Source organism: Zeus faber (assembly GCF_960531495.2).
Source record: "Zeus faber genome assembly, chromosome: 3".
Classification (NCBI taxonomy): domain Eukaryota; kingdom Metazoa; phylum Chordata; class Actinopteri; order Zeiformes; family Zeidae; genus Zeus; species Zeus faber.
The window spans coordinates 15,208,026-15,235,434 of NC_137190.1; the positions used below are offsets into that span (position 1 = coordinate 15,208,026).

At 44.5% G+C, this 27,409-nt stretch overlaps 2 protein-coding genes across 2 annotated transcripts; one reads left to right on the forward strand and one right to left on the reverse strand.

Moving 5' to 3' along the window:
• The first annotated feature begins 5,318 nt into the window (after nucleotides 1–5,318).
• Nucleotides 5,319–13,367, forward strand: LOC307227634 (saccharopine dehydrogenase-like oxidoreductase). Its single transcript, XM_079997017.1, has 12 exons — nucleotides 5,319–5,680; nucleotides 7,083–7,192; nucleotides 8,306–8,386; nucleotides 9,491–9,620; nucleotides 10,042–10,091; nucleotides 10,315–10,445; nucleotides 10,612–10,729; nucleotides 10,905–11,024; nucleotides 11,154–11,210; nucleotides 11,932–12,043; nucleotides 12,199–12,280; nucleotides 12,475–13,367. Exons 1-12 carry the CDS (start codon nucleotides 5,482–5,484, stop codon nucleotides 12,563–12,565), a joined length of 1,281 nt encoding a protein of 426 aa, XP_079853143.1. The 5' UTR covers nucleotides 5,319–5,481; the 3' UTR covers nucleotides 12,566–13,367.
• A 3,433-nt stretch (nucleotides 13,368–16,800) lies between these two features.
• On the reverse strand, nucleotides 16,801–27,409 carry gcfc2 (GC-rich sequence DNA-binding factor 2). Its single transcript, XM_079997166.1, has 18 exons — nucleotides 27,027–27,409; nucleotides 26,438–26,539; nucleotides 26,112–26,297; nucleotides 25,662–25,904; nucleotides 25,257–25,360; nucleotides 23,527–23,675; nucleotides 23,234–23,417; nucleotides 21,992–22,115; nucleotides 21,152–21,203; nucleotides 20,777–20,859; nucleotides 20,222–20,421; nucleotides 19,756–19,900; nucleotides 19,445–19,566; nucleotides 19,254–19,330; nucleotides 19,042–19,108; nucleotides 18,740–18,886; nucleotides 18,364–18,500; nucleotides 16,801–17,377 (listed from the first exon to the last, which is right to left on the reverse strand). Exons 1-18 carry the CDS (start codon nucleotides 27,331–27,333, stop codon nucleotides 17,245–17,247), a joined length of 2,562 nt encoding a protein of 853 aa, XP_079853292.1. The 5' UTR covers nucleotides 27,334–27,409; the 3' UTR covers nucleotides 16,801–17,244.

Below are 27,409 nucleotides of genomic sequence, written 5' to 3' on the forward strand. Positions count from 1 at the left end.
CGTCGTGCGCCCGTTGTTTCGAGAGGACGTTGCGTCGGCGTCGGGATAACAATGTAAATAACTTATATTGGGGGGGATATATATTTGGGAGTAACCTCAAATATTTAATCACAAACAAAACAGAAGATGTTTCCCTGGGATTAATTCACAAGCATTACCTCGCGAATTGTTACCAAAAAAATATATATCTTTTTTTTAAGATATTGATTTCAATTATTCGTTTTGTAATCTATTCACAGAATATGTTTATCATTTATTTTGGTCGTGGGCGCGTGTAAAGTATTGTTGGTCTGATCTTTGTTCATTTATAAAAATCCACATTGACTCTTGACTTGACTTTTGTGTTTTGAAACGTTGCTGCGCTACTGACCCGAACACCGTCACACCGTGTTTTCCATCGGCTTATCTCTCTCGCGAAAACCCCAGTCCGATTATTATTTTCCGTGATTAAGCACTCGACGTTTCGAGAATTTCCCCTCGGGATGGCCGGGGAGCGTGGCCGCAGGCCCGAGGGGCCCACGGGGCGGCTGTGCAGCGCCGGCCTCAAGCGCCAGACTGGGGCGGACCCACGGGGGCGCGAACGCACGCGTTTCGAGCCTCAGTTTAGAGAACCGGTAACCACGTGGTGGCGCATTGCATTCTGGGTAGTTTGTTTTTGGGCGCCGCGCATCTTCGTTTACGTTCATTTTGCGTGCGGCGACAACAGGACACAAATCCACAGAGGACAACCAACACTAATGGTGCCACAATGATAAATCAATAAAATATATAAATGCATGTGGAAAAAGAGAGGAATACAAAAATGAATAAAATAAATGTATGTGGAAATATAAAGAGGGAATTGAAAATACATAGATTGATAAAAGTGGAAATTAAAATAGCACTATAAGTTGGCGTGAATCAGAATTTATGACTGCTTTATTTTCCGTTCATTTTTATATCTATTTTCACATTTATTTTCATATACACTGCTCAAAAAAATTAAGGGAACACAATCATTACAATGTAACTCCAAGTCAATCACACTTCTGGGATATCAACCTGTCTAGTTAGGAAGCAACACTCATTGTCAATCCATTTAACCCGTTGTTGTGCAAATGGAATAGACAACAGGTGGAAATGAGTTGCAATGAGCAAGACAAACCCCTATAAAGGAATGGTTCTGCAGGTGGTGGCCACAGACCATTTCCCTGTCCTCATCTTTTCTGGATGATTTTTGGTCACTTTTGCATTTTGCAGGGCCCTCACCACTAGAGGTAGCATGAGGCGGTGTCTGCAACCCACAGAAGTTCTCAGGTAGTGCATCTTATCCAGGATGGCACATCAATGAGCACTGTGGCAAGAAGGTTTGCTGTGTCTCCCAGCACAGTGTCAAGAGCATGGAGGAGATGCCAGGAGACAGGCCAGTACACCAGGAGACATGGAGGGGGCCGTTGGAGGACAAAGAGGAACAGAAGGAGCACTACCAGAGCCCTACAAAATGACCTCCAGCAGGCCACTAATGTGCATGTTTCTCCTCAAACTGTCAGAAACAGACTCCATGATGGTGGTATGAGGGCCCGACGTCCACAAGTGGGGCCTGTGCTCACAGCCCAACACCGTGCAACCAGATTGGCATTTGCCAGAGAACACCAGGATTGGTAGATTCGCCATTGGCGCCCTGTGCTCTTCAAGGATGAAAGCAGGTTCACACTGAGCACATGTGACAGACGTGACAGAGTCTGGGGACGCCGTGGAGAATGTTTTGCTGCCTGCAACATCCTCCAGCATGACCGGTTTAGCGGTGGGTCAGTGATGGTCTGGGGAGGCATATCCTTGGAGGGCCACACAAACCTCCATGTGCTAGCTAGATGTACCCTGACTGCTATTAGGTACCGGGAGGAGATCCTCAGACCCATTGTCAGACCACATGCTGGTGCAGTGGGCCCTGGGTTCCTTCTGATGCATGACAATGCTTGGCCTCATGTGGCTGGAGTGTGTCAGCAGTTCCTGCATGACAAAGGCATTGATGCTAAGGGCTGGCCTGCCTGTTCCCCAGACCTGAATCCAATCGACTCTCTCTGGGACATCATGTCTCGTTCCATCCAGCGACGCCACGTCGCACCACAGACTGACCAGGAGTTGAGTGATACCCTGATCCAGGTCTGGGAGGATATCCCTCAGGAGAACATCCGTTGTCTCATCAGGAGCATGCCCAGATGTTGTAGGGAGTGCATACAGGCACGTGGAGGTCACACACACTGAGCCCCATCTTGTCTTGAGGAATTTCCACAGAAGGTGGATCAGCCTGTGATCTCATTTTCCACTTTTATTTTGAGTATGATTCTGAATCCAGACCTCCATGGGTTAATGATTTTGATTTCCATTGATCATTAAGTTATTTTGGTCTCAACGCATTCCACTGTAATGAATGAAGATTTTCAACTGGAATATTTCATTCATTGAGATCTAGGATGTGTTGTTCAAGTGTTCCCTTTATTTTTTTGAGCAGTGTGCGTGTGTGTATGTATGTATGTGTATATATATATATATATATATATCTCATTTATTTCCGTCCATTTCTCTGCTTTATCTAACGAGCACAAACTGTCAAGCAACTTATTTTGGTCTTCGTAGATTTCCACATTTATTTTTTTCCACCTCTATATTAATTTATACTTTTATTAATTTATTTATCATTGTGGCACTTTCTGGATTCCATGGCAAAGGAGCACTACTTCGACGAACGGGTTTGATCCGCTGCCTTGGGCCATGTGCAAATAAACGAACTGAAACCCTCCCTGATTTATTGCTGAACAGATTTTTTTGCTCAATAGTTTGTGTCGCTAATTTGTGTCTTTACTTTTTCGATATTTGCCTTTTATTTTTATTGACATGTTGCACACTTAGGCAGAAGACACTCAAAATGCGCACTTAGAACGTCAGTACTTGGGAGATTACGCTGCAACTTTACTTATTTTACCTGTTGTATTTGCAGTACAGTGGTACTGTAAACTTTACATATTTAACTCGGAATTGCACTAATTAATATTACAGAGATCCAGAGTGATTTCCATATCCATCATTTATTATGGTAACACACGGTACGCAACATAGGAATAACGCTGTTAAAGCGGTCTACATTACATGAAACCTCAGTTTGTTCGAAACAAACTGTCTTACGTTTCTCCTTTTCGCTTGACACCGCTGCGACACCTTCCAATTACCTCCCCCCGGTCCCGAATGACACAACGGGACACCGGGGGTTGAGTTTCACACTAACTGGACTCGAGCGGTGCTTTGCGGTGATGCGGGGCCCTGCGAGCCGTCGTTCAAAACGGGGTCGGCTGTGCACAGCTTCGGGCGTGGTGAAGGGGGCAAGCGAGTCACGGTACAAACACTGAGGCACATGTGTGGGCGAATGGTTTGTATACGTTCTGTCGCTGTGACCGTGTGCTTCCGTGTCAGCGGGGCCCTGCTGTGGTCTCGGCCGGGCGAGACCGGGGACGGTCCTGGGAACGTTGTCGTCCTTGCGTCTGCCCCGCGGGGCGGAACACTTTCCACCTCGGGGGGGGGGGGGGGGCGGTCTGCAGCCTCATGGAATGAGGAGGCGGGAGCCGCTCTCCTGCGTCCTGGTCTCTGCCGAGCGCCTGCCCCTCCGCGGTTGGGTGGGGGCTGTACGGGGGTCCCGCGACCGGAGGGCCTCTCGGCTCTTCTCCTCGCATTTGGCCGTCATGAGGCCCACCGCCTCGGCGAAGGCACCGGTGGCGTACACCGGAGAGTCCAGAAGCGGTAACCTGTCCCGGTTCTGGAGCCCGGTCAGGCCTAGCCAGAGGGCCCGATGTAGGACTACGCTCGCGTCCAGTAGCCTGGGCAGAGCAACGAGTGGGGCGGAGACGGTATGTGACGAATAAACCTCTTGAATCCTGAGGGAAAGGGGGGAAATCCGTCTCCTCCGTCGAGCCGGCGAGCTCCGCGCCGCCAGCTGCTTGGCCACCTTGGAGGGCAGGGTGGGATTATTTTGCAGGCCAAAGCCTTCCCCGTGGGCTAGACAGCCGGTGACGGGCGCCTCCACCGAGGGGAGCACAGGTAGCCCAGTTCCCGAGCCTGGTCCAACTGGAGATAGGGCTCGAAACACCCCACCGGCGCCCGCGCTGAGAAGGGGTCAGCCCAGCCCAGCGACAACTCCGCGTCCACCTCGCGGGACAGCGGGATAGACGAAGCGCTTCGGCGGGGGCTCCGGACTACGATTCTCCGTCCGGCATGGACACCTGGGTGTCCGGTTCGGTCGTGGTGGGGAGGCCCCATCTTGTTGGCCGCTCGCTGGGTTACCTCGAGAAGCTCGGTCCCCATTCGCTTAGCCGAAGTCGAAGCCGAGGACAGCTGTCTGGAACTCGCCTGGTAACCCGGAGAGCGCGTCGTTCAGGCTCCGCATGGTACTCCCTGCTGCGGGAGTCCTACACCGGGTAGGAAACCGCCGGGGGTACGGGGGCCGGACGGCGCAAACGTGGCCAGCTCCTGCGCTGGCGCTAGCCGGGGCGCAGGGGCTCGTCCCCCGTCGGCGCCCTCTTCGCACCGACGCGCCGCTCGCCCCTGGCAGGGGAAGCTGGGCGCCAGGCCGGGCACTCCCCGACGTCCCCTAGGAGAACCGCCGCGGCGTGCTGCCTTCCCCGGGCACGTTGCGCAGGAGCGGCGGCGGTCTCGGCACAGCCTCCCGGACGCCATGTTCGTTCGAACCAAAAGGACAAGAAACCAGCGGAAAAGCGCTGCACCGCGTCCCGCCGGACGTTACTCGGGCCGGGGGACTCACACACCTACTCCTACGGATGAGGAAGCAGAAAGGTGAACCGTGGAGCGGGACTTCCGGACTCCTCGGGGCGCGAAGTCAGGACAACGGGAAGGGGGCGGGGACGACGTAGAGGCTTCGCTCAGAACCACGCCCACCCGCTCCACGGCGGTTGACACAGGTGATGAAAGGTTCGACTCTTTTTTTGCGACCCCGATTTTGACGTGTCGCTCGGTGAGCGGGGGGGGGGGGGGCGATTTTCCGACTTTTCGTTCGTTAAATAATTTTGTCCTATTCAAACGGTCGATGGAGGCGGGATAATACGGGGTGTGTATCGCAGAAAATCGTTCAAAATATTTACTTTGGCGAAGGGGAATCACTAGGAGCAACTACTGGTGTCAAAATGATTCATTTTGGTGCAGTGCAAAATGAAAATCAGTCCGATTCGTTATTAAATTCACAATTCACACTCAACACATTCCGCACATTTGGCCCAGCTCGCCGGTGAGCACTTTCGGTTTGAGAGCCGGACGATCGTCTCGTCGTCGGAGTGACTCCCGACGAGTCGTTAGGGATTCGTTCCCCGCGAATGAGCCGTTCGCGAGTCCGGCTTCACAACGCGGAAGTCGCCGGACCGGACCGCAGCTGACAAACGCGCAGCGTCTCGCCCTCGCCGTCGCACTTTTGCTTCGACACGACCCCGAGAGGCTGGAGCCATGGCGTGCGTGCAAACATCCCCCAGCAGGCCGTACCACGTCGTCGTCTTCGGAGCCTCCGGGTTCACCGGGCAGTTTGTGGTCGAGGAGTTGGCTCGCACCGCGTTCGAGGGTCCGAGCGGGACCCTGAGCTGGGCTGTGGCCGGCAGGAGCAAACCGAGGCTGGAAAAGGTTCTGGAGCAGGCCGCCGCAGCTCTGAGTACGTACCGGTGCCTGTTTGTAGTATGTTCCTTACTTCGGCCCCTGTGCAGTTTGTACTCTACTTAGTTTCTGGACACGCCTGTAAAAAATAAAAGAAAAAGAAAAAAACAATAATAGTAGCGATTATTTGAGCATATCACGATTATTTTGCAAAATCGTTCGCTTCCACAATCGCATGTTTCTATTAACGTCAAGGTGGAATTTTATGCCCATGTAGGAAATGTTGCATTGAATACAAGGTGAACTGGGTAAACTCCCATCAGAATCGACGTATGTTCAAATGTTCAACGTGTAAAAGGTAGCTCTTCTTCGACAGGTAGACATTGGTCATTGCAGTGCTATTACAGTGGCTTAGAATTAAAATAATAGACGCTATCAAATTGGTAATCGCAATTATTTGTGTGACAATTGATCATCAACTAAAATGACCTTCACTCAGATTTCCAGAAGAGTCCTGACCCTTCAAAGAGAGTAAGTCCTGATTGTTAGGATCAGCCTGGCGGCTCTAATCTATTTGGCCTTTATCTACCAGGTTAATACAGGGCGAACGGCAGGATTTCACAAGATGAGGTGACTTCCAACCTCCTACTCAACTCCAAAGTACGCGGACAAGATTGTCCACGTCGTTCACCTCGAAAGGGCTTGAACATCGTGACATTGTTCATTTACAAGTTATTCACCTAATACATAATGTGCAAAAAGCTGTGTTTCTCTCCTTCTTACTAACAAGGAAACACATGCCAACCTCCTGTAGAAGGTGGTTTAAAACCTGTGAGCTGTCATGTTGACATTGTCATGAAAAGAAAAGTTTCCAAAGGATTATGTGGGTTTTTTTGGGCTGCCACTCCCAGCGGCACACAGCAGCTGATGGAACATCGTGGCTCAACACTAAAATCCCCGCTGATGACAGGAGGACAAAGCCGCGTTCCCACAAGTCATGCCTTTCCATTTTACTTGCCAATTTGGTGTGAATGCCGGGCCCTGTAGTCTGTTGTCCATTCCAAGTGTAACTCCTAATGTAGCCGGAACATAACAAAATTTCTTCATTATTCATTTCTTCATTCTTCAACATACACTTTTTTGAGGTGATCCATGTGTATATTGAGCCTTAACACATACAGCCTTATTTAACTTTACTTAGGAATTGAATAAATATCAACAACTCCCAGTCAGATTTTCTCACATTGATGAATATATGAGTAATAAAGTTGGTCATGAAGTGCATTTTATAACTTGCCTTCTACCTTGCATTTCTGGTTATTATCGACGCTATATGTTTGAATTCATACACGCAAACCCCGGTAATGCGCTGACTCTAATGCAAATATAGGAGCTTGTTTTCTAAAGTAGGAGAGCAACTGTTACTGTATCCTCACTGCATCTCTTGTGTCCACTTTTAGGTAAGCCAGAGCTGAGGACAGTAGAGGTCATTGTCGCAGATGTAAAAGAAGCAGACTCACTGACAGCAATGTGCAAACAAGCTGTGATTGTCCTCAACTGTGTGGGGCCTGTAAGTATTCAACCGTCCACAGGCATGGATAACAGAATCCCACTGTGTTGGTCAACTTTCTCTCTAAATTATTCAAATTATTTTCTCACAACCCTTTCTCATGACCTGCACCTTCCAGACTTTGGCTTCTGTACTTACTACACAGCTCCAAAACAAAACCCCACCCTCCAAATGTCATCGTTCTCACAGTTCTCACAGTAGCCATTGCTACTCGGTGAGGGCCAACATCTGTCCTTGCAGAGACAAAGTGTTATTGTGATCTTGTGATAAAGCTTCTTCTATTCAAACAAAATGATTCAACTAAAAACGGCACCATTCCAATTTAGTACATGATTTGATAGTGACCCGGCAGTGCACAAAGATGTCGTTCCTGTTTTTGAAAGATGTGCTAACTTTGTGTGTGCGGGGAAGCCGGTTTGCAGTCCAAAGAGTGTTTTTACCGGGTTATTTTTCCGCCGCAGCAAATTAAATGCATCTATGAAAAGTAACATAGCTCCTTTTCGAAACTCCAGCGACTTCACCCGGTAGTGGTGTGGGACCCAGCCTCACTGTCAGGAGAGAGAGTTAAATCCCGTGACATACAGCGACTTTTAAAGACAGCTATTTACCTCAATGTCCGACAGCCGTGACCCCTGCCGGCGGCCATTCCTGGCTCCTCCCACCTGCTGACGCTGCCGAAACCTCTCCCCACTACCACAGTATTATAGGAGTTCTTCAAAATGTCGATGCCCAAAGCAAGAAGTCTTACTTTGTGTCAAATACCACAACTTAAGATTTTTCTTATCTGCAGTGGTATGCTATTTTTAGGTGCTTTAGGGAAATTTTGTTTTTTGAGTTCTAAATTCTGATTCTTAATTAGGTGGTTTCCCTCAGAGTAAACATGGGTAAACATGAGCAAACAACTATTTATTGATTCTCTCTATTTTCTGCTGTCACTTTTTGCGGCTGTAACTGTGCAAATAACCCATATCAGCACCTGGCTGGGGCTCAGTGTCAAGTGTTCAGGAATGAGGAGTGGTCTTTTCTTTAAACAGCATTTTCAGTGCAGGAGGTTCAGTTTGTAGCAAGGAAATAACATTTCAAGGTTTCTCTGTTCTCTTTGTGCATCTATAGTACAGGTTCTATGGTGAGCCGGTGGTCAAGGCGTGTGTGGAAAACGGAGCCCACTGTATTGACATCTGTGGAGAGCCTCAGGTAACCACATGACATTTTTATTGGAAGAGTGGTGGAGGGAGGAAGACTTAAACGGGTCGGATCGTTTTTCGGATCATCAAAAAAAGGGGGGGGGGACAAATATATCATGGCCTTCCATTTATGAACCGTGGGGGGGGGGCGTTACACCACTAGTGATATTATCCTGACAGATTTTGTTTTCTGCCATCCCTTGGGACAACATGTCTGGATCCGAACAAATGACCCGGGCTGTTCTCACTTCATTAATTTCTAACCCTGTAGTACTGCTTTATAACCTTGCTTGGCACATTTTCCTTGCCTGTTGCCTATGCCCTAACCCCATGAGCAAATCATTTGTATGGCCTGTTGAAAGTCGTAAAGAATTCCCCCTCCATCTCCTTCTTAAAAGACTAATGGGACCTTAAGTCGGGGCAGGGTGAGGGTACATTTCTTTTTCATTTTATATTTAGAATGGTGAAACTGTATTTGGCAGTGTCTGGGTTTACGGTTATGTGCTCAGTATTCAACCCACTCTTCCCTGTGTGGAATGCAATAACCCAGTGGTGTCACCATAGTAGCATCTCAGAAAGCTAAACTTACTAGAAAAAGCTCTTATGGTGTCGGAACAATGGTCATCTGGATTATAGCCATGTTGCATATAGTGACAGGATTTCATGGGGACAATATCATGGCTGCCTGTTGAATGCAGAATAACCACTGGGACAAAAGAGCATCAACAAATGTGGAAAAAGGAACGGGAAGCAGAGCAAAGTAAATCTTAGATCAGCTATGTCTGCCCACTGCAAGAGAGAGAACTCCATCATGGGCTGGAAAAAATCTTCACCTGTGAGAGGAACAATGGCTGAGGGCTGCCAAAGAAACAGGATCATTGGAATGATAATGAGGATGAGCTGCTGTGCAAACTGTCCACCACGGATGCCATTCTGCCTCAGGAGAGGAATAAACTCCTGTCTGTGACAACTCCTGGTGGTGTCTGTGGAGCCACATGCCAAAGCTGTCGACATGGACGTGTGCGTGTGCGTGTGCGTGTGCGTGTGTGCGTGTGTGCGTGTGTGTGCGTGTGTGTGTGTGTGTGTGTGTGTGTGTGTGTGTGTGTGTGCGCAGTTCCTGGAAGGCATGCTGCTGAACTACAACAGCCCTGCAGCTGAAAAGGGCGTGTACATCATTGGGGCCTGTGGGTTTGACTCCATACCCGCTGACATGGGAGTCCTCTACACCAGGGACCAGTTCAGGGGTACGGATGTGCAAACATATAGAAACTTGTATTCACAGAAAGACAAATGTATACAGTAGAATCTATGAAGAATCTATGCTCGATAAAATAATTTTACAATATTTTGTGGATGACTTTTATTGTTTTCATATGATATTCACGCACAAGAAATATATGTTAGAAACAATCATTAGTAATGTGTATATTATGAGTATGTACATAGAGATTTTGATTAAAAAAAAAAAAACTAGAACAGCCTGAAAATCACATTACTTTACTGTTATCCAGCCAAGACAACATTTAACTATATCAATTTAACCAAAATCCCACACAATATCTAGTCTCATAATCACAATATTAATTATATAACGATAAATCACGACAATAGAACCCCATGAAACATTCCTTATGCTAATACAAATTGATATATCCATGTGCACAGGAACACTGACGGCGGTGGAAAGCTTCTTGACCGTCAGCATGGGGCCTGAGGTTTGTCAACATCATTACCCATAATGCAACAGAACAAGGTGGAATTCCTGTCGATGTCTGTAGCCATCAAATTTGTCTGATCATCATTTGCTGTGCATGTCTCTTTTTCTTTTGCCAAATATCAAAGTTATTTTATTTATTTATTTATTATTTTCAATATATATTATTTAGCATTTCTTTCTCCCTAAATCTCTCCCTCCTTGTGTGGAATTCCCTCTGGCAGGGGGGTTGTATCCACGAAGGCACATGGCAGTCTGCAATCTACGGCTTTGCCGACAGCGGAAAGCTACGGAGCATGAGGAGGAAGTTTAATCATCAGCCCTTACCCGTAGTTGGCTCCAAGATCAAACGTAGGTAAGGCAAGATGAATTACCGTCTCCAGGCCCCCCCACCGCCACGGCCCGTGTGGCGGTCATGTCCTGTGACGTCACTTTTGAGCAAAGTCGGCGCCTTGCCACTATGTCTGTGCATCAAAAAGGTTTGCAGTGTGTTGTTTAATCCCCCCCCCCCGTGTTTGTAGGAGTGCTCTGTTCTTCAGTGATGAGGCCCAGCAGTACGCGGTGCCCTTCATGGGAGCCGACCCCTCCGTGGTGAAGAGAACACAGCGCTTTTTGGTGGAGCAGCACCAGGAGAGCCCTGTAAGTCTTTTCTTTTTTTTTCGCCCCCTCTCGCCCCCCGCCGTCTCTGTTGCTCTTCTGGTCTGTTTTGTAAGAAACCCTTCACCATGTGTGCATGGCTGGGGCGGGGGGATATTTTGGATCATTTCTGCTTTTATACATCTAAATAGTTTGAAAACGTCTTTTTATTAACTAGGTCCAGTATGGGGCGTATGCAGGAGTGGGAGGAGTTGGAAACGTTGTCAAGATGATGTTTGCTGGCATGATGTTTTGGTTCCTGATGAAGTTCAGTTTTGGACGCAACCTACTTATCAAGGTGAAACACACTGAACATAGCATAGAAAAAATGTATTTTACAAAATAAAAAAACACAACATGTCAAGTAGAAATAGTTTGTAATGGTCCTTATGTCAATGTGTTTTTGTTTTCTTCTCTTCTTGTCCAGTATCCAGAGTTCTTCTCCTTTGGTTTATTCTCCAAGGCCGGACCAACCAGAAAGCAGGTACAGTAAGCAGGAGCGATCGCCTGGAATACCGTGCGTCAAAACAACGTCGGTCCTGGCGTAGGACATAGAGACCACCGCCGGAGCTACCGTGCGCCTCCACAAAAAAACGATCACCGCAAGCTCTGTGATTGGCCGGCTTGCCTTTGGCCCCGCACAAATTTCCGCCACATAGTTTCCTCCTACACATTTGACTTGGACGCAAAATTACAAAATGACAAAGATTGAGAACTCATAGTAGGAAATGGCGCAGAACATTTGGTTGGATATTACAGAATGTGAATTAAAGCACATCCGTCGGGATCAAATAAAAATAATGAAGGAGATACTAACAAAGTCATAAATATGACTTAATCTTATTATTATGATATACTAAGTTTACATTTTGACTTAGTAAGTCATAATTTTGACATCATACTATCAAATTTTCTTCTAGATCTTTTTTTTTTTTTTTTGGCCATGGCGGAAATGTGCTCCCATACCATCCTGACAGATGTACTGTATATTTATATTACACGTGTGTGGCTTGAAAACTGGGATGTGTAGCGCCGAGAAATTTGGGAGAAATGATAAGATTAGATTCAACTAATTGCCATTGCAACAGTACAAGTACTGAGGCAGTCTCATCGGTATTTCATTCTGTACGAGCAATGGACGGGGTTAGTGTTCCGTAGGGGCTGATGCTGTTTCCGGGCGTGATGTGGTGTGTTCTGTGTGTTAGATGGCCGGCTCGTCCTTCCAGCTTGTCTTCTATGGTGAGGGCTACACTCAGGGCAAGGACCCTAAGGACGGAGAACCCGACGGCAAGATTCGAACGTTAGTCCAGGGCCCAGGTGACTGAACTTAACAATGCTTGAGTGGCTATATTTTTGCAGCAGAATGAAAGTAACTCCAAAATAAATCTTATGTGCTAAAAAAACAACAAAAAACAACAAAAAAAAAACATTTACTATATAAACTTTATAACTTCTTTGACCCTTTGCCACAGAATGTGGATATGTGACCACACCAATTGCTATGGTGCAGGCAGCACTAACCATCCTCAATGAACCCAAGGCTCTGCCCAAGAAGTGAGTTGTGTGTGTGTGTGTGTGTGTGTGTGTGTGTGTGTGTGTGTGTGTGTGTGTGTGTGTGTGTGTGTGTGTGTGTGTGTGTGTGTGTGTGTGTGTGTGTGTGTGTGTGTGTGTGTGTGTGTGTCTGTCTTACACCCCTACAGTCCCACAGTTTGGACTCTAATTGGCACTTTTCGTCCTCTTTTTAATAGCGGAGGAGTGTATTCTCCAGGAGCGGCTTTTGCCAAAACCACCCTGATCGACCGCCTCAACAAGCACGGCATCCAGTTCTCGGTCAATTAAAGTGGGGTGACACCCCCCCCACCAATGTCGTCCGGCGGGTTTCTTCCAACACTTAATAATAAACGGAATTTACACTTAGTGGATCACAGAGAATCTGTACCAATTGTAAAAAATATCACTGAAATACTGTCTCTTATAGATGCTGAAATGTCCCTTTTTAAGTGTTGGAATAAATACATCGTCAACGGCTTTTCTAACCGTTTGAGTTTCCAAACTCTTTTTTTTTTTTTTTTTTTTTTTCCCCCCCTGTTGGTTTTACTCCGGCCTCCATGGAAAGAGCAAACAGAAAAGAGGTTTATCTGGCTGTGTGTGTTGTGCTGTACATGCCTGGCTCCTCGATCCGGCATGCGTCTAAAAATCGCGAGCGCTCGGTTTTGTCGAGAAAATTAAGAGTTTTTGATCAGGACTTTTCTCTCCCGTGTTTTGTTATTTATTTAGAGGGCTTTTGAGTTGAATTTTGCAGTAATCGCTATGCATCGCATCCTTCGTAACCTGCCTCTTTGCAGCCTTGAAAGAAAAAGTGAAGTGAGCTGTTTGCATTAAAAATATGTAAGATGTTCAATTAAACATGAGTCTCTGCCGATCAACAAATGGTCTTTTTTTTTTTATCAAATGAATGATCCATCACCTGAAAGCAACGAAAAGGTTTAACTCAGAAGGCCTGTTTTTTTGGGGGTTTTTTTGTGTGTGTGTTTGTGCTTGTGCGTGCGGTTCACAGGTGTTGCACCTTGTTATGTTTAGGATTTTCCTCTCTTTGCATGTTCTGCTCCGTCACTGGTGAATCAATAAATAAACCAATTTAGGAAAACCAAATTCACTGGCGTGACATTCATTTCGTTTGTTTTAACGAATACGTTAATAGGTGCTCTACAAATAAAGGTTATTATTATAAGTATTATAATATTGATATAGTCATTGGATCCCACTTAGGAGTTGTTTGTAAAATTTAAAAAAACAGATCAATGTCCACTTTTCAGTACAATGCTACTCTCTTCAACAACTCTTTCTTTCGTCAAAATTTGTACCTATGCCTATTGTTCTAGGATAGAATTTTTTAAATTTTTTATGAAAGTGATCTCATAAATGAAACCTAAAAATATGCCATACCATAAGTCTAGAACTAGCCTCAATGTACATGTTTATAAATACATATATACATATGGTGTATATGTGTGTATTTATGCTTTGTGAACTTTCCTTTTGTCAATTGTGCTGGGACAGATGTGTAGCCAAAAGGAAAAGATGTGGTTTGTTATGAATTTCAATTTGCCTGAGATGAGTCTCTTTTTTTTTTTTTTTACCTGAAGTTGCTTTGTCTCTGGTGAATGAAGCCGGTGCTGCCGACTGGGGAAGTCTCAACAGTGAAAAGAACAGAGCTAATGATGTGCGACCTGTCCAAATAAAAGTTTTTAAATTTTTGAATAAAATGACAATGTTCAAGTGAAAACAGTCTATAACTTTAGGTTGTACACAGACTTAAAAACATGGAGGTTCTCTGGCGTTCCACTGATCCTAACCGGAACCGAACAAACTAAACAATCATCACATTTACTTGGTTCATTGAAACCATTGCTTTTTGTGGAGAGATAAACTTTAACAATTGATCCAACATGATATGAATAAATGAGCTCCACATCAAAAAAAACACAGGCTGGACAAATTCAACTAGTTAAAAATAATTATATTTTTTCTTTAAAAAACACTATATAAAACATAAAAGGCAACCACACGTTAAAAACAGTGACGGCTCCAAAAATGAGTACTGTATAATCTTTACCTTTTTTTCTTTTAATGGAATTTTTTACATTTTATTAGCTTGTTCTTACCCTGTTTAAGATGTATTCCATTATTTAAATATTCTACTTTGGAAATGCATTTTGCTTGTTTGCTTTGCTTTTATCGTGATTAATGCCTTTCAATGTAAACCACTTTGAGTTGCATGTCGTGCATGAAGGGTGAGGTACAAATAAAGGTTATTATTATATTATTATAGAAGGTACTCACACTCAAAATCTGAGCACAGTGATGAGAGATTTCTCATCAGGATTTTCAGATCTCCGTCGGCGCTCCATTTAAATCACGACCGCGGTAACAAACTATTTGCATGTTATTTACCTGAGCTAGTGGACAAAGCTGGACCATTAGTTAAATAGCAGGTGAACAGGACCAGAAAACCATAGGGTGGAACTCTATTCGCAACGCTATTGTCCCAGCGTAGCAAGGTGCGTAGACGCTCCTGGACTTTGCGTTGCAGGACAAATCGCAAATGTTGAATCGGACCGCCAGGATACCGGAGGATCTTCCCATCGACGGACTGCAATCTGAGAACGATGTCCACTTTTCAGTACAACGCTTCTCTCCTCAACAGCTCTCAGCAGCTTGCGTCCAATAAAGGATGCCAATTCTCCTTGCCAGAGGTGACGGTCATCATGCAGTCCACCATCACCGTCTTGCTGCTGCCCTACTTAGCCGCTGCCCTTCCAGCCAATGTGTGGATGATCTGGCTCATCGTTTCTGGAACCAAGGGGTCACTGGCAGCAGATATATTTCTGCTCAATCTGGCTGTGTGTGAGATCGTTCACAGCGTTGGAGCTCCTCTCTTCCTGTACTGTCTGTATGAGATCGATGCACACCCATTGGTTTCAAAAATACATGCTGAAATTGAGATTTTTGTGTGGCTTGGCCGTCCCCTGTTCCAGTGTTGCATCTGTGTGGAGCGCTACTTGGCAGTGGTTCACCCTTTGCTCTTCATAAGGTAATTTAAGATTTATTTTAGGAAACGCAGGATCCTTCTTATTAGTCTAGTCTGGAAAACTGTAATACATGCATCATGCATCACTCCACTAACGCGTGTTCCATCGTGTTTTTTCCTCCCCAGGTATAAGCCCTTGAGGTTCAGAGGGGGCTGCTGTGGTCTGATGTGGTTTGTCGTCCTTTTCAACATTTCGATCAATTCGGTTTGGCCGCTGTGGAGCCATCTGGTAACCATTCTATTGTATTGTTCAACGTTGTTGTTTATCGTTCTGTTCTGTTGTTTATCGGTTCTTTGGTCACTGAAAAGGTCTGGCCCCAGGGGAAAGGAGTGGAAGAAAAAGGAGGGAGAAGGGCTCAACGGCACAAAGAAAAGAGCGTTCAACATCATTTTGGTTCAGCTGGTGTGTTTTGTGGGCAACTTTCTGCCGTCATTGATGCTCACGAGTCTGAAAGATTTTCTGTTTCCCAAGATCTACTACACACTAAGTGGGCTTCTGTATCTGACCGTTTGGTTCGGTCTCTTCCAGCCGCTAAGTTACCTGCGCAGGGCTGGGAAGCTGACCTGCGCCCCTGCACCGACCCCAAGAGATATTTCAACAGGGAACTCTTGACACGAGCTAGTCCCAAACAACCTGGGGTTTGAAGCATGCAGAAGGGATTTCTTTGGAATGGAAAATGACTCGTAGCTCGTAGGAAAATGTTTTTTTAAGGCTATAATTTCATGCATAGTGAGAGATGTCTTATCTTCTCCGTAGGCATTTGAGAATCTGTCGGTTCACAACATGTTTTGTCCAACTTTAACATTTTAACTGAAATCTTCTCCCAGTTGACTTTCGAGAGCCTCTCTAGGGTTTTTGAGGAGTTAGGACAATTTAAACTCTTTTCAAGATATCCAGTGATTCTGTTAGAGCAGTTAGGGCGGATGGCTGACAGGTGCAGAGGCAAAGTAGGAAAACACACATTCTGACAAAACATAATTTGCCTTTGAAAGGGGAGATAGAGGGTTAGGTCAACATTTGTCAGCAGAGCAGTCTGCGTGAGCATATGTTGAAGATTTACATACTCAATGTATGTAAATAGGTGTAGATCTTGTCATAGTACGTAAAGTAGATAATCACCATAACTCAAAGTCAGCCTCAGTGCTTGGACTCTGTGCAATGACAATTAATTGAATTTAATCTAAGTAATCTCTATTCAAATGGAAGATATTACATTTTTTTCCAAAAATGTATACGACTTAAAATGATAGTAATACCTTGTTTATTAACGCTTATTCATTTGCAGCAACATTACCTTTACAGTGCAGCTTGGCATATTTTATCCTTCCAACTATAAACCTGTTTTACTATGTTTGATAATTTTGATGAATTTAGTTAGTAGTCATGTACCCGTCACTGTTTTCCTTCCACTGAACAATCATTTTATTTATAAAAATGTTACTTTTTAAAACAACAATTCAACTGTCATGGTTTCAAAGGGAATATGAAAAACTGATTTTTATTTTGTTTCGTTTCAAAAATGTACTTCATAAAAATAGTGATCTGTACAATTTAAAACAAAGTCTTAATGTCTAATTTACGACTCAAATGTATATGTGTCATCAATGCACATCATTCTCTATTGTTTCACTTGTATGGAAAAATACAATAGAAAAATACAACAAATAATCCAATGACATCGCCCCTTCCTCCCTTACAACTATTATGCATATGAGCCAAAATGTATAATATCTGGACAGTATATTCTGGTTTGTGACAATTAATGGTTGTTCTTGTTCTGGAAGGGTCCGTTCTGAATGCACCTACTGCACACAGAACAAATGCAGCCTCTCTTTTCAGAGAGAAAAAAAAAATAAAATCTGTAAGAATGTTTCGAACTCCTTGACGGTTGACGGCACCCCAACATCACTCCAGGTCGTTTGTCGTTCATGATGCATCCTGAGCCAACAGCTGGTGAGTGTAGATGAGGTCTTGATATTTGTATTTCTCCGCTATCGCCATGATCGCGTCAAAGGACCGGATTTTACTAAGAACCTGCAGGACTTCCACCACTGCGGACCTACATGGGGATAATACATACGCAGCTCAATTAATAAATGATGAGGTTGATGCTTTGTAATAGATAGTTAACTATAAAAATGCTGTCTGAAAAGATGACTTATGGACTGCCATGACAACTTAATAAATATATAAATTATTAACTTAGCTCAAGTTTTGGGGTTGCTCAGTGTCGGGTTAAGAACTTGCGACTTGACTGGATGGCATGCAGCTGTAGGTATTTGCAATGATAATAATAATAATAATAATAATAAAAATAATAATTATCATTATAATTATGATAATTATAATAATAATAATAATAATAATAAAAATGATAAATATAGCCGCAAGCAGCAATACACAGTGTCCAGTTTAGTCATGTTAAGTATGTATTACAGGTTTCTGAAGTTCCGACACACTGAGGAAAACCTGTCTTGATTGAAGGTCGCTCCAAGTCTGCTGTGTCCACGTGGAGTTTGGGCTGAGGGACGCCGTTTTTTTGTTTTTTTTCTTATGTAGATTTATTATTTTGGAAATAAATTGTGTATAAATAAAGACACCTTTACATTAAATGAAGCATCCTATTTTTGTCGGTTATTGTTAATGTTTTAAATGTTTTTTAAGTATACCGTTGCCGGCGCTGCATTGGTTTACGTGTTGGACCGATCACCGTGCAGTTACATTTACAGTTACATTTCACTGCATATATGTATGGAAGTATGTATATGTATGTGACAAATAAAAAAAAAAAAAAATCTTGTTACATCACTGACGTCCCTCGAGGACGGCGTTTTAACAACTACAATCGTTCCTGGATCACGCAGTGCGGACACAAAACAAAGGGACGGTTCCTCCAAAGGTTCTTAAATCTTCCTGTGGTGCAGAAACGTCTTCTGTGACCAACCATCGTTTTTGGGGTTTTGTGAAACGCAGCATGAGTTATATAATATCCATCCATCCATCTGTGTGCGTGTGTGTGTGCGTGTATACACAGAGGCGTATAACCTGGTGTCGGGCTCTTCAGGGGGCTGCTGTTTGCAGATAAAATGCGCCGTCTGAACCAGATGGTTGCGAAACGATTCAAGCTGTGGTGGACTGACGCTTTCTTCTTTGAACCATGAAGCCGGTAGACTATCTGCTATCTGGAGAGAGGGGGAAAACAGAATAAAGGAGTTTGAGTGCAAGGGGAGAGAGAAGAATAAGCTACAGCCATTCAGAACAATTCTCGATCCTTGAATAAGGAAAACCAGTAAAAATAAATAAATAAATAAATCATTAAAACAACAAATAAAAAGATCATGACACGTACCGTCACACAAGGTTGCATACACAAACACAACAAACAAACACACGTGTCTGTATCGAGTGAAAAAGTATTTACCTTCCTGCATGTGTGGACAGTGTTTTGGGAAGGTGTGTGGTTGAGCAGAGTAATCATCAAGTATCTGTTGAGCAGCTTGTCCAACATAAGCTCCTTCAGCACAGACTCAGGAAGCACCAAATCCCACTTCCCCATGTTGTTGAGTATCTTTAACGGTTAGAAAAGCAGCGAAAAATCAAACGGCGGTCTAAGGAAATTCACGACACCAAGGAAGACGGCAACAATGACAGATGTCGATACTTCAATTAGCCGGGAAACTCTCAAGTAAGCTATGTTCAGACAGAGGTTTTGGTGAGCTGTACCTTCACAGCGGCCCAGAACTGCTGGTCTCTAAAGTGACACTGAGGAGACAATCGGTCTTCTAGAAACCTGGGAGAAAACAGACAGACAAAAAAATACAGGGGGAAACAACAGCACAAAAAATTGATTACATGGCGGTTCTATCAGCAAATAATTAAACCACTACTGCAAAGATGCTTTATGATGCTTTATGATTTGCAAACCAAAAACACACCTTTTTGGGTACATCGGGATAAAGACATCTTCGTCCACACAGCTTCTCAATCGGCCGACCACTGTTTCCACAAAGACCTGCAGGGGACAAAACGGAGTGTGAGCTTTAAATGATCATCAAAACACACACAAGTAGTGAATGTGGATCTTTTTCACAGCTTGTGTGTAAGAAGGCCCGAGGTCGACTTTTACCTTGGCTAGTTTGCTCCGCTCTCCACTGAAGACGGAGTAATCCTCATCCAGTTTGTGACAGATGTCAGACAGACAGGCCGACTGATGGAGAGACAGAGGATCCCACACCAGCTCCACAAAGGCTGAGGAACGACGAAGCGAGAGAGGCCAAGAAGGGAAGGAAGAAAGAAAGAAAACCAGCCTCGTAAAGAACAAAAGCGGAAAAAATTCTAAGCTTATAAATGTATTTCTTGATGAAGGTAAATGACGATTGTATATCTGGGTAAAAAAAATAATAATAATAACCATGAATGTAGGTCTTATTGGCTTACTTGTCATTTTGGATAAAACGGTCTTCTCGATAACGCTGGTCAGGGTCTGCGTGTCGGTGTGTTCCAGCTCTTCGTAGCCTTGGCCGTGACAGAAGGTTTCCAGCGCTCTGTACCACGGGAGCTCTTCAAATTCCACACAGGAATCCTGGCGCGTGCGCACGCATAGACACACACACACACACACACACACACACACACACACACACACACACACACACACACACACACACACACACACACACACACACACACACACACACACCCCCAACACCTTACTCACATCTTATTTTGCTGCAACAATTCTCACATCGGCTAGAAATTTAGACGGAAATATATAGCATTAGCACTAATGATTTCACAAATTAGATCAGCTCAAATAATTGTGATAAGGTGATTGTGTCACAGCTGTGACGGCTTCAGCTTCCAGTCGTGTGTCTGCTTCCTCCTTTCGTGTCCATCCCAGTACCTTCAGGGGGTTCCAAGCCAGGAGCTGGTGCCTTATGACAGGACTGAGTAACTTTGGCAGACACAGAGTGATGTAGGCGCTGTGGTAGGACTCTGCATAGGCTCCCCTCCACTTCACAAAGCGGGACAAAATCTTCTCCACATCACAGAAGTCCTCCTGGACGTCAGCAAACACGGCCTCGGACCGCGATAAAACATCGCCTGGGTAGGGAGGGGAAAGAGCGAAATGGAATGAGTCACTGATCCCATCGTCTGAAACTAAGTTCAGCCATAGCCGCAGAGCATCCCAGCGCTTCACGAAACAAAGCCTGAAAGAGAAGCCGAGCTCTTACTGCATCCACCGTCGAAATATCAAAATGGGAATGTATGAATGACAGGTATGAAGATAAAAAAAGACATTTTGAGCATTTTGATTTAATCCTTCAACAAAATCAACTACCAACATTCTTCTGCCATTGTGTAAAAATGTTGCGTTAAGTCCAGAGAGGTTATATTCACTAGTTTATGGGGAACTCCTGATGGAGAGCACACAGACAGACAAAGCGACCGCCCTCACCCTGTTTTATCTGCAGTTGTTCTTCTTCTTCTGCTGAAGGCTGCACGTCCTCAGGGACATCCTCACAGACCTCGCCTGTCTCGCTAGCCCGCGTGAGAAAAAATGTGACATTTCTTAAAGAGTAAAACAAGTACAGCACAACGAGAGAGACTTGTCCTAACCATCACAGCCTGCCTCTAAACTAAGGAAATATGGCAATGGATATACAGTCACACTGAATTATTATCCTGAGGTTAAGGATTAAACACCAATAAACTGATTTAGTAGTGGTCAAGGACTTAATTACTGTTCCCCAGAACTTTATTGATCATAAATTACAGAGCAGAATAGACGACAGACTAGATACAGATAAAATGAGTTGCAAGGTTTCCTTACTGTTCAATCAGAGCCTCATCAGCTTTGCCTTCATCCTGCTCATTAGCGCCATCTAGGGGAGCACAAAAAAAACATACCATAAATAAACCCTCGGATTTCATTATTTCAACCAAGAACCATAGTGACAAAAATAGTTTCTCATTCCAAGACCAAGCCTAATGACACCAACCTAAGACGACAGCTCATACACACACAGGCTTATTGACTGTTCTCTCATTTCACCTTCATATGTGACATTTGGCTGAAATGTGATTTGAGCGGTGGGGAGTGTGTGCAAAATAAAAAGCTGATTTATAGTTCTGTGTCCAATAGCCGCAGTCGGTACGCTGCGGGTCTCTACGTCACAGGCGCCGGCGTAGCTTACGTACAGCTCTCCAGAAATGTAACCGCATGTCTGGGTGGCGTAAGACCGCAAGTGCTGTAATTTGTCTGCTTTTTCCCCGCTACATATTTCTGGTTCATTTCTGCCAACGTTGGGGGAAAAAATGAACAACAAAATTGAATGAAAAACACTCAATTAGTGGTGTGAAATATCCGCAAACGTTGGATGTGACACCATGAAATGTATCCATTTTTTTACGTCCGTGTCTAGCATTTGAGCCGTCTACGTCCATAATCACAGACGCAGAAACTTAATACAAGCACCGGCGTAGACACCCACGGTTATTCTACCCAGAACTAAAAATCAGCTTTACACACACACACACACACACACACACACACACACACACACACACACACACACACACACACACACACACACACACACACACACACACACACACACACACACACACACACACACACACACACACACACACACACACACACACGCCTCACAGCTGAGACGCTGCAGGCGGGCAGCCTCCTCCCTGGTCGTCGTTCTTCTGTGTGTCAACAGGGCCTCCGCCTGGTCAGACATGAGGGTGTGAACCTCCAGCTCCAATGAGTTGATCTCAACCACCTACAACGCAAAACGTTAAGGATTATTGGGCGATGGGCGTGTCCGTGCGGAAGGCTCCATCCCACTAAATACTCACTCCAGATTCAGGGAAGACATTGGAAAGATGAGATTTGTTTTTGAACAACTATGAGTGCTAATAAATCGCAAATAACTAGGTATATGCACGTATCAAAGCCTATACATTTGTGCCAATAAGAGCTGGGTTGATTTCTGGTTTTGCCGGTCCGGTCCAATGTAGGAACCTAAACCGCAACCGACGTTCTGGCAAATGAAAAAGTAGCATACATCAGCAGCCTGTGGCGGCAGCGTCACGGTGCTAAATTCAACTTGCATTGCATTTGTAATAAGCAATATGACAACGTGATTTACATAATATTATGTTTGTTTGAAAACTGACTACGGAGCCACTAGTGTCTGACGGGCTATGCGCAAGGTAGTGCCCAGCCAAGGCCGGCCACATAAAAAGTAAAAACATAAAATAAAAACACGATGTGTCACTGTTCTGCGGATGGTGATGCCGCTGTACTCTCTTCTTTTTATCTAGTGTATAGGTGCATTACCGCCACCAACTCGTGAGCGGCTGCTGAGTCAAGTGCAACACCTAGTGGTAAAACTTGGTATACCGGTCCGGTCCGGTGTTTGGCTTCATTTCAAACCGCGGCCCAACCCTAGGGCCAATTAAATATATTCTGAATTTAAATACCACTAAGTAATTAGCAGATAGTAAGCAGTGAGGAAGAATATTACTCTCAGCCATTCTGTAGCTCAAGTGATTTTGAAGTGAAAAGGATTGTATTTTACGGTTAAAGCAGGGCTTTAACAGGGGACATGGCGGAGGAGAAGATTCCTTTCAATCATATTTAACCCATGAATACGATTCCTGAATGTTTTGTTTTTTTCCCCCCTTTTTTTTAATGGATGAGGGATTCATTATTACAAAAGGGGCTTAGCTTTCATCACAGTTATAATATCTACACGACACACGCACGGGTTGAGCAGGTGTAAATTTTGTCTCTAAAAATATGTCTCCCGCTACTTATACACCTTTCAGGCCGGACATGATTAAAGCAGGCACACTGAGGCGAGTCGGACCGGGGGCTGAATCGTTCATTTCTCACCTTCTCCTGCAGACACTCCACCAGGTTGTGCACGTAGAGGGTCATGGACCTGTAGAAACTGAGCTGCTTCTCAGAGGCGCTGTCCTCCAGGTTCTCTAGAGAGGCTCTGGCGTTCTCCATGTCCCCTTCCATCCTCCTCAACTCTGCCTGCCGCGCCCTGTGAACTTCCACCAGGGAGTCCAGTCTGCGAGGGGGTTGAAAAAATAAATAAAAATCAGCTCCGTTTCATTACTGTAAAAAGTTTCTGGTTATTGTAGCTTTGAGTGTAACTAGTGGAAACAGTGTGGACTGACTTTGCCCTGATCCTCTTTTTGACTAAGGACACATTGACTGGAGGCAGCTTTTTCGGGATGTTGGACGCCGCTGAACTCCTCTTGGGTTTCTGCCTGTTTCTCCCGTGGCTGCTGTCACTGTAGCAGCTGACTTCACTACCCGATGGACTCTGGCAGAAAATGAGAAATGAGACAATGACATCATGAAGGGACAAGACGAAACCTTGGGGGAAAAAACCAGAGAAGTTGTTCATAGAAAATGTTTGAATTCATTTCTAATTAATGTTTGCATTTACACAGCAATTTTCTCACCATTCAAGCTGGAGGCATACTTACATATACTTACATATATATACATACTCAAAAGAAGTAGACGTTTATGACCAAAAAGACGTGTTTAGAACAAGAGAAGAACAAAATGGTGTGGGTGGGTTGGATTCTTTCTGCGTTTTCCATGCAAGCCCCCAAGGTGAGCCCTATCTTTTTCCTCGCTCTGAGAGCTCCCCTCGTCGCGATTGGTCCAAATGCCTTTGCCTCACGGCAGGGGACAGACTTTTCCCTTTTTACCCATCTTTAAATACACCAAAGCCAACTCCTCTCATGGACACATCCGTTCTTCTTTCACCGCCGTTGTTGTTTTGTTTTTTTGGTTTGTTTTTTCTGTTTTTGGAAACTCGCTCTGGAAGTAGGCACTGTGCCCCCTCGTGGAATGGAATGACTTATAAGAAAGTTGTTATTGAGTATTCTGACAAATTGTGTTCTGGGATGTCCTCTGGTGGTTCTTACGTTTCAAGTATGCCTCTGCCTTCAATGCCTTGCTTTGCAAATAAGACATATTTTTCACCCACCAATATGAAAAAAATAAAATAAATAATACTAATAAAATTTAAAAAATAGGGAGGGAAAAGGGGAAGATAGTGCTTATATCACAACTATGATAACCATATATGGACAGATTGATGGAGATAGATCCTACTGTATTGAGAAAATTATTTGAACAAAAGAATAACATAGGCCATAGATTAGGAATGCACATTTAAAAACAAAGTTTGATTGTTAAACTTTAAAGTAATGATCCTCATTAAGAGCATTTCCATAATCTATTGAACCCTGTTAGTTTGTAACAGACAATGGGTGGTAAACAAAATTTAGATAAGATGCTTAAAACAACGACTTCCTCTGCAACACATCAGGGAACCAACACTTGACAAACTGACAGGTACTGGAGATAAACCTGACAGCAAAAATACCAAACAAGAATAGATCATGACAAGGTTTTTCTAACACAATGATGACATTTAACCAAACCTTGTTATATAGAAAAGTATGAGTCTGGAAAATGCAAACCGACTAAGAAGCATTGGATATCATGCATAGAACTTTTCTTAAATTCTTCTTACTTTTGCTCTCGAGAATAGTCCATGAAAACCAAAATAGGATTCACCATATTTTGAATGCCAATCATTTGTAAACTGGATGTTCAAGTTCAAGAGATTATTTGTCACATACATGTGCGTGCCTGTTCATGTAGACTTGCACAGACAGACAAACAACTTGCATAAGCAACACGATAGAAAGACATGCATATTTGAGAGCAAACAATTCAAGGGGAAATAACAGTAAAACTGATTCCTTTCTCATGGCATGATTAGCCAAGAGCTCCGCACCGTCACACCCGCCCAGGCCCGCATCGCTGGCCGTGAATTAAGAACAAGAAAAATACATAAGAGAAAGTATGCCTGATTTCCTACCTGATTCCCAGGCCTTCTCTTAACTCCCTTCAGAATTTGTGTCTCCTCCCATAGCTCCCGCTCCTCTCTCTCGGAGGAGTCAGATGCACTGCCATCACTGCTGCCTGTGACACACACATTAAAAATGAAAAATAGATGAATGAATGAGACTAAAAATGTTGTCTGAACTGATCAATTGATCTCTCTTTTAACACACCAATCCTCACGACAGATTCCTTGTACATGTGAATGCACCTGCCGTTAATAAACTCCTTCTGACTCTTTCATCTGCTTACTTCTCTAATTTCCTGCTCTTCTTCATCACCAAACAAGCCCCCTGCCCCCCACTCACCCTCCTCTTCCCAAACACCTTCAAACCATTTACTTTCTGTATCTGATCTCTACTTTTCTCCATCCCACTCATACCTAGTTTCTCTGCGATCCTCTCCCTAATGCTTTTTGACCGTGGGGCAAACTCGATTCTTCGATCACAATCATCTGCCTCGTCATCATCCTCTTCATCGCGATCACTGTCTCTGCTGCTGCGGCTTGGTGTGCTACCAGGGGAGCAGCCATCATTCCTGCCCAGGGAAATGTATTCTTTCTGGGCTCGTGCCTCACGACGATGCCTCCTGGCAGCCCGGATTGCTTTGCCATCAGGGACTATTACTTTATGCAAGCACACAAAGACACAAAGACACACACGCACACACACACACGCACACACACATTATGGCAGAAGTTAAATTCAGATAGAAATAATGAATAACCTCTTAGTAATCGGCTACATATTTCCTGTAAACAGACATTAATTGGACCTTCTCTTACAGGCACACAGAAATCCACATTGATGCTCTCTGAGACAGATATACACACCTGGTTTAAAAGCAGAGACGCTGGAAGGTTCAGGGGAATCTGTGCTTGATAGAGGTGACCCGTCTTCAGTTTTATTATTATCATCACTGCCGTCTTCACTATGTTGTGATGAGCACGGTGAAGACTGGCAACTAAGCTCCTCCTTGGGAGAAGCAGATGGTAGGGGACTACCGCCAAGTGGAACAGCTAGAGCCAGGGGAGACAACATGCAATTAGGGTGTATTCAGGCTGCTTACCGGAAATCTTGTGTCGCGGTGACAACGAGGAGTACTGTTAATGAAATTGTTTTGTTTTATTCTATTGGTGTGTGTGTATGTAATACTTACCAATGCTGTGGGTGGGCTTGGACAGTGAGCCTTCTTTCCTTCTCACTTTGAACACTACGGCTTTATCAGAGGACTTCTTTATCTTAAACTCTGTTGCCTCGGCTAGGATAGTGACACAGAAAACACAACAGGACATTGTTAATGCAAAGTATTTATAGGGATAGATTGATGTATTGTCTGCATTTAATCTCCCAAAATCTTATTAGGATCTTTTCTCGGCTGCAGTAGAGAGACACAAGAACCACCCTGAAAATCCGTCAAACTCTTTTTCGTAGACGCAGCTTCTGTTGATGGACTACTGTTTTTTGTCACGTTGAGTCCAACAGTAGTTTCTCTCACCAGGCACACGGTTTCACCACTGCTACAGCTGTTATATCTTCAACACAACTACTCTGCTTCCAATCCTGTGTACATATAGTAGTCGTACTTTTTGTTGACACGGTGGTTTGCTGTCAGGTCACAATCCGACCGAGCTACCGTCCAGTGAAATTGCCGTTGAATACAATACATACATATATACATATATAATACATATACTGTAATGCGTTTGATGAGTCCATCCCTGGCATCCAGGATTCAAGCAGTTTACCTTCTCTGTCGTCGGAGAAACTCAGCCCAGTCTCAGCGTTCCCTTTCCTCCTATCAAGCTCCGCTCTCTCCGTGAAAACGGACCTCGTCCCCTCTTCCTCGCCGCTGTTTTCGGGCCGTGGAGGCGTCGCTTCCCGCTTGGAGCTGCAGGAGATGCCGCGGCCCTGCGACACCTTGGGCGGCTTGTTAACCGCCCTGGATGGCGGCTTTGCGTTTTCATCTCCGCTTCCGTTTTTCTGTGCGTCCCCTTCGTCGCTGGAATCTCCCTTTCTCTGCCGAAAGTTCCTCCTCGGCTTTTTATTAAACATCTCGTCTGCTTGTTGTTATTTGGTGTTTATTGGCGGTCGGCAAACCGGCACCAAGCACTTCGGTCCGACATGACTC

What these genes read in the sequence shown, in the direction of transcription:
- LOC307227634 (XM_079997017.1), top strand. Translation starts at nt 5,482, where the DNA reads ATGGCGTGCGTGCAAACATCCCCCAGCAGGCCGTACCACGTCGTCGTC. An exon ending in GACGCAACCTACTTATCAAG is followed by an intron (nt 11,025 to 11,153) that starts GTGAAACACACT and finishes CTTCTTGTCCAG; the next exon opens with TATCCAGAGTTCTTCTCCTT. An exon ending in AACGTTAGTCCAGGGCCCAG is followed by an intron (nt 12,044 to 12,198) that starts GTGACTGAACTT and finishes CCTTTGCCACAG; the next exon opens with AATGTGGATATGTGACCACA.
- gcfc2 (XM_079997166.1), bottom strand. Translation starts at nt 27,333, where the DNA reads ATGTTTAATAAAAAGCCGAGGAGGAACTTTCGGCAGAGAAAGGGAGAT. An exon ending in ACAACTGCAGATAAAACAGG is followed by an intron (nt 20,422 to 20,776) that starts GTGAGGGCGGTC and finishes CTCCCTACCCAG; the next exon opens with GCGATGTTTTATCGCGGTCC. An exon ending in CGTTTTATCCAAAATGACAA is followed by an intron (nt 19,567 to 19,755) that starts GTAAGCCAATAA and finishes GTCGTTCCTCAG; the next exon opens with CCTTTGTGGAGCTGGTGTGG.